Below are 12,788 nucleotides of genomic sequence, written 5' to 3' on the forward strand. Positions count from 1 at the left end.
GCAGATCTGTCCTATGGGAAGCACAGAAATGAGTTTGAGCTTTTTGGTGTTTGCATTTTTTCCCCTTTTGCCCCTTCATGGCAGCCTGGGGAGAAATACAGGAGAGAGATGTTTGCCCTGTGCAGGATGCTTTCCTGGCTCTGCTGCGAGGATGCAGAAGAACTGGTGCTGTCCTGATGGGTTCCCAACAGTGGTGATGGAAACTGCCTAGCATCCCTGCCTTTCCTCTCATCTGGGTGATGCTCCAGGGACATCACCTGTGACAGCTTTGAGCCAGTAGGGGAATTCACATGTGCTGCTGTGACATGCCAAAGCAGAACTGAAAGTCACAGTCTCTGCTTGAAGGGATATTGCATTGAGAATCTGCATGTCTGTCTAGAAATTATGTTCCACACATAACCCTCTAAGAATTAATGAGGGCTTGGCTGCATAGATAGCAGTGCCACCCCTGAAGAAAAAGAGAGAAGGCTGGCATGCCTCTGGGCAAGCTTTCCATACTTGCCTTGTGCTGAGCTTCCAAGGAAAATTCCTTCCCACAGGGATGCATCCATGCAAAATTAGCACCCACAGCCGGTGGTGGCCACAGGAGCTGCTCTTTTCTCTCTCTAGCCCTAGAAAAAGCAAGGACAGGGTTTACCTGTCTCAGCCCTCACCCCGAAGTGTGTGGGTGCTGGCACTGGGGAGGACCCAAGTGTGAGTTCAGGTCACTTTGGGGCAGCAAAGCTTTGCTTGCTCTTGTGCAAATACTAGAATTTTCTAGAAAACAAGGGATCTGAAAAGTATGTGGAAGAGCTTTGCTTTTTCAGAGCAGCACAATTCTGGGGCTTGGGGTAGTGGTCCTTTAGTGCTGAGGGCTTAAGAAAGCTGTTGGAACCTGCAATAGTCAGTCATGTGGGACTCATGCTGGTGGGGAAGGCTGATGCCTCTGTCCCCCTCCCTTCTAGCAGTACTCTGCTGTTGCTTTTGGCTCCAGTCTTTCCACCCATCCACCCACTGGCCTTTTATTCATCAAAAGGTGTAGAAGAATTTGCAGCAAAAATAAATGAATTTATTTTCACCCACCATCCATCCTCGTCGGCTGCGTGGGGGAGAGCTGTGCAGCTCATGATGGTGGAGGAGGGTGGGAGAGAAGGCTTGCAGGCACAGCCAGAGGATTGCATGGCATGTCCTCCTTGGAGGGGAGGACATGTGGCCAGCATGGTGCCACCACTGTGGGGAAGTCCTTGGGATGTGGTGCCAGCAGTGGTGTGTGGAGTCTGAGGGCAGCTGTGGGAGTTGGGTGGATGAATTAGAATGCCCTCTTTGGTCCTCAAAAGCTGGGAATCATCCTTAAATTTAGAGCAGGAAGATAGTGCCATCTTGTGTGCTTTAAGGCCTGGGGTGCCATCAATTGAAGAACCACATCTGACCTTGCTGTGAAGGTGAACAACCCAAAAATCGTATGTGTGCCTTTTGTGCCTTTTTCATAGGTGTATGTATCATGAGGTGGGTTTTTTTTATGGGATGGTTTGGGTTGGAAGAGGCCTTTAAAGACCATCTTGTTCCAACCCCTCTGCTATGGACCAGGGATACCTTCCACCAGACCAGGTTGCTCAGAGCCCCATTCAACCTGGCCTTGAAAGCTTCCAGGGATGGGGCAGCCACAGCTTCTCTGGGCAGCCTGTGCAGTGCATCACCATCCTCATCACAAAAAAATGTCTTCCTTTATTTTGTCTTTTGCCTCTGAGTTCCTGATGTCAAGATGGTGTGGCAAGGCAGCAATCTGAGGGAATGGAGAGAGCTAAGGAAGATGGTAGTGGGTTTTCCATGGCTGTTTCTCCTCACTTTTCCTTTTGGAAGCCCAGAAATAGGCAGGGGAGAGTGCTTGGCATTTGGCTGGAAACAACCAGTGCCTCTGGAAAGTGCCTCCAGTGCTTCAGAGTGGTCTTCACAGGGCAGCTGTGGTTAAATCAAAGACATCTGTGAAGAACAGAGCCTGGTGTGAGCTGGAAGGGCTTTGGATGACCATAGCAATGGGTTGGCAGAAGATGGAGGCAAGTGAGGGTGAAGGCAAAGGCAGGGATGCTGCCACGAGATGAGTATCTGGAAGGCCAGGGAGAGTTGTAGCTGTCAGGGTCTGTGTTTATCTTTGCAGCAGTGATTATTTTCAGATAGCATGTGAGAGAGTAAAACGTCAGCTCTTGCTAATAATAGCACTGCAAACAAGGCTGTTGCTCGTTACTGACAGCTGAGATGAAGTTAGTTTTGTTTCATCCTAGGTATGAAAAAGTGCAAAAACAAGCCATGCTCTGAGTTGATATCCTCAGTCCAGAAAAGGTGAGGAGGAGACCCTCTCCCAGTGCTGGGGTGTGGCAGTGCAGGGGTGGTTTTTCCAGCGTGCTTCCACACCACTCAAAGTGCTGCTTGAAGAGTGGATATGGTGAGGAGCTGCAGCTGGCTGGCATTGTGGAAAACATAGAATCATAGGATAGTTTGGGTTGGAAAGGACCTTTAGAGGTCATCTAGTTGAGTTTAGGTAAAAAGCAATGTGAGGACCTTCAGCATTCTTGCTGTGAAACTGGAGGGTTTTCCCAGAGTAGAGGAAGTCTCAGCCCAAGGTTGGCAGCCTGTGGTGTGATCCCAAGACAGCTTTCATCCCATCCAAATGGGATGCAGCTGCCTGGAGGAGGAATTTGACCACTCTATGGGGGAAAGCTGTTCCTGAGCTTGTAGCCACCTTTGGGAACTTGAGGTGTCTCTAGTAGGCTGAAGGATCTGGCTGCTGGTGATCCTTGGAGCAGACACAGACACGAGCAGGACAGCAGGGGTGAAGTCTTGGGGACTGATGGCACTGGTGTAAATGAGAGCTGAACACAACTTGCATTGTTTGAGCAGATGTGTCCTGTCTGTGGCTAATTATAAGCGTTGTGTGCACAACACACACTGGGAGATGTGCCAGATACTATTTCTTTTCACGTTGAACTCAAAATCATTATAATTAAGCTTTAAAATTGTAAGTAAAAACTAACAAGGAGTGCAGGTTTGCTGTCATGCTGCTGTCAACTGGGTCTGGTCCCTGCTGGGATGGACAGGTGTGGGTGTATGGAGAGGGTGCTCGGAGGGGCTGGGAAAGTGAAGGGTTTGGAGGCTGTGCTGTAGCAGGTATGTCCAGATTTGGGTTTTAAATATTCAGAATACCTCAAAGTACCAGAAACGTGCCATTTTACAAATGTGGGAAGTGTTGCTGAGCGAGCTTTAGCAGCCTCTCAGGTTTGGTGGGCACAGAGAAGAGGTGCTTGCAAAGAAGAGAAAATTAAGAATAAAAGTGGGAAGCAGTCGTGGAAGCAATTGTGTAACCTCGGGTTGAGAGGAACCTAGGTTGTGTCTCTGGTTTGAGGGGAAATGAGGCAGATTTGCTAAAGAAGCAGCTCCAGGAGGAGTTGCTGTGCATGGGGCTGGATGAGGGGGATGTGACAGCTGTGCCACCAGCTGATGGCTGCTTTGTGGCCCTTTTGAGGCCTGTCCCAGGACTGGGGCCCCAGGGAAGCATCTCACCCCAAGCATGGGGGAATCCCTGAACCTCCTCTTTTGGGACTACACCACAGGAACAGTGGTCATGGGTGTAGGGACGAGGATCACTGCAGCTCTGATGTGGTGTGATGGATGGGCTGGGGAGGGAGCTGGGCTCAGCCACCACGTGAGGAGAAGTTTAAAACCAGCAGTGAGCTCTCTACCCTGCGATTTGTATGCAGAGGGAGGGCTGCTGCTGGATTTCAGTGCTTGTAGGTGTTCGTCTGGGGTCGTGTCTGAATAAATCACGTTCTGAGATCCAAGTGAGCGCTGGGGAACAAGCTGCACTGTCAACGTGGCAGCAGAGTAGAGACATCTTAACTGCTCATGATAAATGGGTCAAGATGGGCCCTGGTGTTTTAAAAATTAGCTGTTGACCTAGATAGCAGCAGCACGATGACTTGCTCACAGGGGGAGCAAGAGTGAGCATCACTGGAGCTGCGCATTCCTCTGAAGGTGGGGATGAGCCTGGTGTGCTGAGGTGAACCTGGGCTGGTTTTCTACCCCTTGTTTGTATCCAGCTTTTCCTTAGAAACTGCGCTGTGCCACAGGGAAGACCTTGGGCATCTCTTTCCGTTGGTTTCATGGCATCACAAGGTGCGTTTGTCCTGCAGGCAGCAGCTGCAGAGGCACCTCCCACCACCCCATGCTTTGCTCTCCTTCAGTAACAAAGTACTTTGAGTTGTCCTACTCATGTTTCCCCCTGGTTTCTCAGGAGGGGTTGTCCTTTGCCCCCCTGAGCAGCCCTCTGGTCTTACAGAGATGTGCCATGCATTTGGGTTGGAGTGATTGGCAGGGTTGGTGCTGAAGATGGAGCTGCTGCCCAAGTCAGGTTCTCTTCTGCTTAGCAGCCGGGAAGGCCATTGCCTGTGCCAGGGATTTCTCCTGTGGTGGGGTCCTCTTCCTCTGGGTGAAGATGTGCTACTTCAGAGCACTGAAAGTCAGGGCTTTTCATCTGGGCAAGAGACCTGTCAGTGCCCATGGCTGCAGTATTGAGCAGTGGCTTTCTTGGGTGATAATTTAGCAACTGGACAGGCCACACCTTGAGTCCTGTGGCCAGTTCTTGGCCCCTAAATTTCAGAAGGATGTTGAGATGTTGGAGCCTGTCCAGAGAAGGGCAACCAGCCTGGTGAAGGTCTGGAGCACAATGCCTGTGAGGAGCAGCTGAGGGAGCTGGGGGTGTTTAGCCTGGAGAAGAGGAGGCTCAGGGGAGATCTTACCACTTTCTACAACTCCCTGCCAGGAGCTTGTAGCCCCTGTGCATTTTCCTTGGGAAAAGAATATTTCCTTCCCACTGTCAAGGGAAAAGCGAGTCTGGTCCTTATTTACAGAGGTCATTAATCCCCCATTTATGACAGGTGCTTTTGAGCCCCAAGCCCTGCTGCCAGCCGTGTGTTCGGCAATGGGCACTTGTCCATCCAGGGTGGCTGCTGCCTACATGTGCTGCTTTCTCTCCCACAGGCTCCTGCTTCTGGGTTGCCGTCCTGGACGGCAACGTGGTGGGGATCGTGGCAGCGCGGGGCAACGAGGAGGACAACACCGTGGAGCTTCGCCGCATGTCCGTCGACTCCAACTACCGCGGCAAAGGGATCGCCAAGGCCCTGGGCCGCAAAGTGCTGGAGTTCGCCATGCTCAACAACTACTCCTCCGTCGTGCTGGGAACCACGGCCGTGAAGATGGCAGCCCACAAGCTCTACGAGTCCTTGGGCTTCAAGCACGTGGGTGTCGTCGAACATTATGCCCTGCCAGGGATGACACGCTCTTTACTGGAGAGAATGTTTTTCCAGGTCCGCTACCACCGCTACCGCCTGCAGCTGCGGGAAGAATAAAAAAAAACCCCAACCAACCAAAACAAAAAGAAAAAAAAAAATCTTTTCCCCCACTCCTTCCCCTTCAAAAATAATAAATTACCCTTCTTTTTCTCATCACCGTTGATTTGCCAATTTTGGGTTAGAGTTTTTGTACCCTCATGTCACGTTTTGGTTTGCTCCGTTCAGCTCGATGGGCCGGCCGAGCAGCGCCCCTTCCTCGCATGCTGTAGGTGGTGGTGCTGGGAGTCCTGCGACCCCACGGGGCGGAGCGGAGCGGCGGCTCTCCTTCCCAGGTACCTCCGTAAAGCACAGAAACTTACTGCGAAATAGTACAACTGCTCCGGTGTACATAGTCCTCTCCTTTTCCAAGTGTAAGATAACATAGTGATGCATTCATAATAGTGCAGAAATATTACTTGAATGCGGTTTTCAGTATTTCACGCACCAGTAAGTAGAATATGCATTCCTCTTACTGTAATCTACTGGTTAATAGTTTCCAGAGAAAAGGTGGGGGGCACGCCCTGCCCCCTGCCCCAACCCGCTTGCTACAATGCATGAAGAGGAAAGCGCGTGCACGCACTCCAACACATCGCACTGCCACCGCGGCACTGGTGTTGCACTTTTTTTGGATGTGCCTCATTCTGCCAAATGTCTGAGAGACCCCGGGTGCATCCGGTAACCACGACTCCGCTCCACCTCCCCCTCCTTCCTAAGCCAGCACAGACTCGGACCGGCTGAACTGAGCCCCATTGTACCATAGTGTGAAGTTAAGATCAAACCTAAGTATCTCCTGCGCTGTTCCGTAGCCACGCGTAACCTGCAGTCCTGGGCCAGACTCCGCATGTGCGTTGGACTTTCTCTTTGCTGCCTTTTGGGGGTTTTTGTTTGTTTTCATCTTATTTTTAAGGGTTATTTTTTTTGTTTTTGTTGTTGTTGTTGTTGTTATTTTTAGTTTTGGCTTTTGCTGAATGGTGTCGTTGAGGCGTAATGGAGGCTGCAGTTCCTATGGCAACACATTTGCACATTAATGTGCGCACCAAATCTCACCACTTCAGAGAAGCAACGTGTGACAGATAATAGCATTTTGGGGAGCGCCGGGGTGGGGGGGGAGCGTACTTATTATCTTAACCAGCTGCTTGTTTGATAAATGTAGATGGCCTCACTGCAGCCTTCCATCAAAGGTAATTAACTGCTTTAATGATGTCAGATTTGTGAATTGTACAATGCAAAAAGCAATGCAAAGCAGATTCGGCATGTGTCTGTACCCGGTATGTATGTACAGTGCCTGCCAACTAAAGAATAACCAAGACTACAGCTTCTTCTAGCCTGAGATATCAACTTTTATAACTTATTTAAACAAATAGCAACTTTGCATGAATTACATCTTGGGGAAAAAGAAGACTGGTAGGTTTTAATTTTTAAAGCGTGGTATCAGAGGTATTACAGAAAACCATTTCTGGCTGCACTTAATTTTGGGTGGGTAGAGGGGTTTAGCTCTGCTAATACATTTAAAAGGAAAACCCCTTTAGTTACTGGGGAAAAAGCCAATTACTATTTTATGAAGTATTATGTGTGTGGTGAGGGGGGAAACCCCCCACCTCATCACGATGAAGTTGGTGAAGGGGTCGAGGATGTGTAACCACGCTTGCAAATACAATGGAAGAGTTAGCAGGAGAGCCCCAGAAGGAAGGAGCCTTGGGGTGTCTGGAGAGGACAGGAGCCCTGGGGCAGAGGGAGGGGCAGACAGCACGGACCTTGCACATGGGGTGCTGTCTGTGCACTCCCACCGGGAGCTGCCCTTTCCTCTCCAGCCGGAAGCTTTCCCAGCACTGAGGCGTGGCTGGCGATGCTGAGGGAGAGCAGAGGGGAAGGGGTTCCCCCCATCCCTGCGGGGCACGGGCCAGGCACTGATGCTGGGGATGGAGGAGCCATTTGGCACAACCCCGGCTGCCCTTTCAGTGCTTGGCTCAGGCTCGGTCCAGCCTGTGAGGAGTCAGAGGGACAGTCCCAGCGTGTGTCCCAGCAATAAAGGGTAATGAGGATGGTGAAGGACACTGTAGCAAGAGACCATGAGTTTAATTAACAAAAATTTCTGTATGGGGCACTATATTTTTAAAAGTCTTTCTATGCTGTACATTTCTCCTGAAGCTGAAATAATGTACTGTTGGTAGGGGTTCTTGTATAGTGTACAGAAATCGGCAGAATATTTTCTTGCTGCATTCAGTGATTTATTAACCGAAGTAAAACAGACAAATATAAAGTATTAGGAAAAGTTGAAAGAAAAACAAAACACAAAAGTTTGTGCCTTTTTTAGTTTATTTTTCTGTTGCTATATAATCACTGCACTAAAACCTTTCCAGAGGGGTAAAAAAAAAAAAACAAACAAAAACTAGTCTCTTAATAAGGGAGGAATATGTAAAGTTTAAATTGAGCATTAATTTTTTTATTAGGCTATTTAATTAAACTAATGTTGCTGGTTTTATTTGATACCTGTGCCTTTGTAATAAAACTCCACATCTTGTCAGAAAATCCAAACCTGGAATAAATCCCACCAGATCCCACAGACACAGAAGTACCATTGGGTTACCGGTATTTTCTTTTAAAACGTGTAAACTTTAACTGATGATATTGCGGTATCTGAGAGTAATACCTTTGGAGTTTCCTGGGGAAGAGGTGCTTAGGAAAGGTGTGGCTTTGGGGCTGCTGTCTGCATTCCTCCCTGGCACACGGAAACGCACCGATAAGGATTGAGTTGTTGCCACTTGGCCGGTAGCTGCCAAGAAAATTTATTCCCTTAATGCTTCTGCCAGTTGCTTTGTGACCAGGCTTTTTGGAAGAAATCCAACTGGTTGATCCGAGCTCTCCAGCCGGGACAGCTTGTTTCTGAAGGAAAGGGCTGGCTGCCAAATAGGCTGGGATTTGCTCTCCTTGGAAGATGGAGCGAGCTGCCAGAGCTGCATCCCTGGCAGCAGCGGTGGGACACGGGTGCTCAACCTTTGGGGTTGTTGCTGCTCTCCCACCCAGAGCTGCACTGAATAAGATTAGACAAGGCTGGACTTAAAAGCACCAAGTGATACTGTTTTTTTGTCTGCTTTCATGGGAGGTTTCTCTAGCTGTGATAGCTCAGCTCAGGAGTCAGACTTGCTGGGTTCTGGACCATGCCAGGCTCACCCACTGTGGGGGAAGTGAGTGGGCAGAGCACAGTGCAGCTCACTGGGTGGCATGTTGAGGTTGAGCTGCATTTGGCAGATCCATCCCTCTGCTCTGCATCTTTCAGGGTGCACTGGTTTAAACAAAATGCTTGGAAAAGATCAGCACAGCCCTTTCTCTGGGCCTGAGCATCATCTCCTGACTCCCCATCCCAGTTCAGTGGCTGGGTGGGTGAGGAGCAGCACAAGGTGGTTGTGGGGTTGGTTCCAAGCAGAAGAGGTGGTGATCTCGACTTATTGCCAGTCCTTGAGTCTTGATTCCAGCAGAGACTCACATCAGTGTGATGAGGGAGGGTATTTTCCTGATTTACTTCAGTGGTTTCTCTTTCCAAGGACAGTGCTGGCAGCACTGCTGACAGTGTGAAGAAGAGTGAAGCATCTCTTGGGTTTTAGCCCAAGGCTGGTAAACATGGTGGCTAAGACCATTTCAGATTTAGGTGGAGGATGTATTAGAGATGGGAAGGCACTTCCCACAGTGCAGGTGGGCTGTAACAGCCCCCTGCCCTTGTGCTGCCTGCAGGGATGCAGTTTCCCCACCTGGCTGCTCTCTCTCCTTAGAGTGGGGCTTTTTTTGCTAATCCCTGTGCACTAGACACTGCTGAAGTGGCCTTTGCTTGGAGTGGCCTGGGACAGAGCCCTTGCTGCCTGAGGAAAGCACTAGATGTCATGACCAAAAGTTTAAAAAAAAAATAAAATAAAAACAAAGGAGGAAAGAAGGAAAAATTTTCATTACTGTGGCTGAGGTCCACAGCCTTGGGGCTGCCCCAGCCCACCAGCACAGCCTGGGCCATTCCCTATGGAGTGAGTGGGAAGTCCCTCCACATGCTGAGCAAACTGGCATCTCAAGCACATGTCATATTTGGCAATAAGCTCCCTGGGAATCTTGGCCCCTAAACAGATCCAAGTTGATAATGCTAAGCAATCAAACCAATAAATAAAGTGGTTTCTAATCTAACTTGAAACCCTTAAATTTGTATTTGTTGTAAATTCATGCTGTGAAGCAGACAGCCCCTGCAAGATGCTTAGGAATGGCAACTGTGTCTGCTGGGAGATGCAGGAAAGTCTGGGGCATTGCCATCAGTGGAGAGTTGTTCTTTTCCCTCCTCTCCCTGTCCCCACGTGTGATGTGGGATGCTGTTTCTGAGAAAGCCTTTGCCTCTCTCCAGGAGTGATCCTGCTGCTTGCTCCTGTGCATGGGCACAGCCTGCAGCACTCATTTCAGAATTGCCTTTCAGCAAATGCAGGAGGCAAATGACCCAGGGAACATCTGCCCCTGGGCTGAGACTTGTGGTCGTTTCACCCCTGCGTTCCTCCCCATGGGAAATGGGGATGATTTCTTCATGATTTCTTCAGAGCTTAGCAGTCCCTGTGTAGGAGAGGCAGGGCTGAGGGTCAGCAGGCTGCTGGGGTTGAGATGTGCCTGGTGGGGTCCTGGTGCTGCACACCTGCAGAGGAGCAGAAAGGGTTTGGTGCCAGGGGGGTCTCAGGCCCTGTCCTTGCTGTGGCCAGCTGGGAGAGCAGAAAGTCCCGAGGTCAGAATTTCCAAGGGAGCTGTGGTTTTGCAGAACCTTGTCCTGCTCCTTGCTGCTGCTGTTGCTCACTGATCCACACCCATATGTGATGCAGGTCTGTTGCCTTTTAATTTGCCAGATTAGCTGGCTGAGGTGCAAATGGGTAGAAACTGACTGCAGGGACTTCCAAATTGCCAAACACACAAAGGCAGGAACCAGCTCTGGTTAGCTCTGAATTTACAATCTCACTTTGGGTGTGCTGGGGCCTGTGTTTCATTAGTGCTGGTGTGATGCTCTTGGTATGCACTCTATTTAAAGCTTAATAAAGGCATTTTAATTCCACACTAACTGGAGTCTTGCAGTGGAATATACTGTACCACATAAAGAAAATGAAGTAATGCTACGTGTTAAATAAGCTTTAAAATGCAAAAGGAAAAAATTCTTTTTTTTTCTCCCTCAAAATAGATCCACATAGAATCTTGAAAAATTGGTGTTCTCTTGCATCCCTCAGTCATAGAGACTGTGCAACAGCTTATGCTTATCTCCCACCAAAACCTGCTACCTGAATGGTGCTTGGGAGTACCTTTCATTGAAAATAAACTATGAGATTAATCTCAACTGAGAATTTAGTCAAAACACAGTATTGTTTAAAATAACAAACTCCAAGCCAGCACTTGGAGTTTGATCACTGTTTAAAATTGATGTTCAGTGCTGTCTTTGTATTGAAAAATGGTCACCTGTGGGAGAGAACATGCATTTAACATCTAAATAGTAGAAGACAGACCTCGTGAGACCAAGAGCATAACAAATACATAATGCAACTGTAAATTTATTTACAAGTAACACGTTTGAATGCAGAAGCAGCTACTGCTATGTAAGCATAATGAACTTATAGCTAACGTTGTTTCCAATTTCTTTTCCTCCAAAGCTTAATCCTTTTGCCTTGTAATATGTATATTTGATTTTTTTTTTAAATGTAATTAGGTTTAACAAAGCATCAGTTGCTTTGTGAGTTGTACTTATGATTGTGCTGGGCCGTTAGCTTTAAGCAGTTTGTGTGCTTGTGTTATTTTATTAAAGCAAAAGTCTTCTTGAGACAAATACAGTAAAGGAAAAAAAATAATATTTTTGGTAGTGTTAAGCAGATGTGTGGTATGCATTTGGAAAATGTCCAATGTCAGTTGAAAAAAAAAAACAACAAACAAACAGGCTAAATTGCTTCCCAGAACTGCTCATGTTTAAGGCAGTGGCTTACTCACTCACGCCTAAATAGAAACTTGGATTCCCCCAAACAGCCTCTTAACTCTGCATCTCCTCACCGTTGTACAAGACCAATGTGAAATGAGTCTTGTGTTTTCTATGTTCAGCATAGTATGTACTGTACTTTGTAACGGGAAGTGGCTACAAGTCCTCAAAGAAAAACGAACATATTCTAAACCAGCAATAATTACCACTGTAAAGCAAAAGAGCACTCGGGGGAGAGCCCAGGGAGATGGGAAATGAAGGTGATGCTGTTGGGAGCACACTGGCAGCAGCGTGTTCCTGAGGGTGCTGCTGCACCTGGGGAGCAGGACTGAGTACGAGGGAAGGCCACTGGTCTGGATGTCACCTTGGCACAGACCCTGCCCGTGTGGAGTCCCTCCAGCTGAGCCACTGTGAGCCCTTAGGCAGTGCAGGTTTTTCACCAAAGTTAAGGGTGAGTTATTGCAAAGACCATTCCTGGTGGGGGAGACAGACATAAGGAAGAGCTGTCAGAGTCACACAGAGGAAGGTAAATGCTCCTTGCTGCAGTCTGGTGCCCCAGTGTACTCTGCTACTGCATGACTGGGGCTCAACAATGGCAGAAAATAGAACCAACTACTCTAATTTTCTGTGGAGGGAAGCAGGAGTCAGCTCTCTTTGAAAGCTGTCTGCATGCCATCGAGGTGCCAATGCAAACCGTTCCCTTGGCATGGCAGGGTGTTGAGATGTGTGCAAGTTATCCCTTGGTGTGCTTCAGGCTTGTGAGCTCCAGCCTGCAGAGTGTGATCCCCATGCAGCAAGGTCTCTCCATCGGCAGAGCCCCGGGAGCCAGCCAGCTCTCGAGGGGCAGCAGGGTGTCCTCAGGCAGGGGCAGGCCAGGTGCTCTGGACAAATGACTTGTAGGTACTTAAGTTCTGTTCCTGATGGCCGCTGTAACTGTGAAAATTAACCAGACCTGCTGTGATAAATTTGGTTATATAAGGTTTATTTGGTTAATTTTTTATAAGAGAAAACTGAAAAGATGAAAGAGAATTGTAATATGAAAGCAACTGCTGTAAATAATGTACGAATGAATAAAATCTAAAACTTATGTCAGTTTTTTCCTAAACTGTATTGCTGTCAAGTTACTGATGTGCAGATGGTGCCTGTGTCTTTTCCAGCTCCCCAGCTCCCAGCATGGGCAGACACCACTCATTCCTGCTCCCACTGATAATAGGGATAATTTTTGTGTCTCGTGCATGCCCTTGGATTATATTTCCATGCTCTTCCAGCTCATACTGCCATGTCCAGAAGTGTAAATGTTCTTGGAGCTGCACACAGTAACTGTGGAGACAGCCCTGCCATGGCACCCTGCCTGACCGTGGCCACCACACCCAGGACTCTCTCAGGCCACCTGCCTGGTTGAACACTCACCCCAAATCCCCCCTGAGATCAGAGGTAGCCCTGAGGAATGTGCCACTGGAGCA

General features: G+C 48.6%; 1 protein-coding gene across 1 annotated transcript in view; it reads left to right on the top strand.

Moving 5' to 3' along the window:
* ASPNAT (aspartate N-acetyltransferase) overlaps nucleotides 1-12,430 on the top strand; it is a 32,935-nt gene extending 20,505 nt beyond the window's left edge. Inside the window, exon 3 of the mRNA XM_085059635.1 lies at nucleotides 5,011-12,430. Coding sequence (XP_084915761.1) covers nucleotides 5,011-5,378 — 368 coding nt within the window. The 3' untranslated portion in view covers nucleotides 5,379-12,430. The remainder of the gene's footprint in view (nucleotides 1-5,010) is intronic.
* Nucleotides 12,431-12,788: the final 358 nt, after the last annotated feature.

The sequence above is a fragment of the Lichenostomus cassidix genome, chromosome 4 (assembly GCF_008360975.1).
Source record: "Lichenostomus cassidix isolate B80296 chromosome 4, HeHo_3.0, whole genome shotgun sequence".
In the NCBI taxonomy this organism is placed as follows: domain Eukaryota; kingdom Metazoa; phylum Chordata; class Aves; order Passeriformes; family Meliphagidae; genus Lichenostomus; species Lichenostomus cassidix.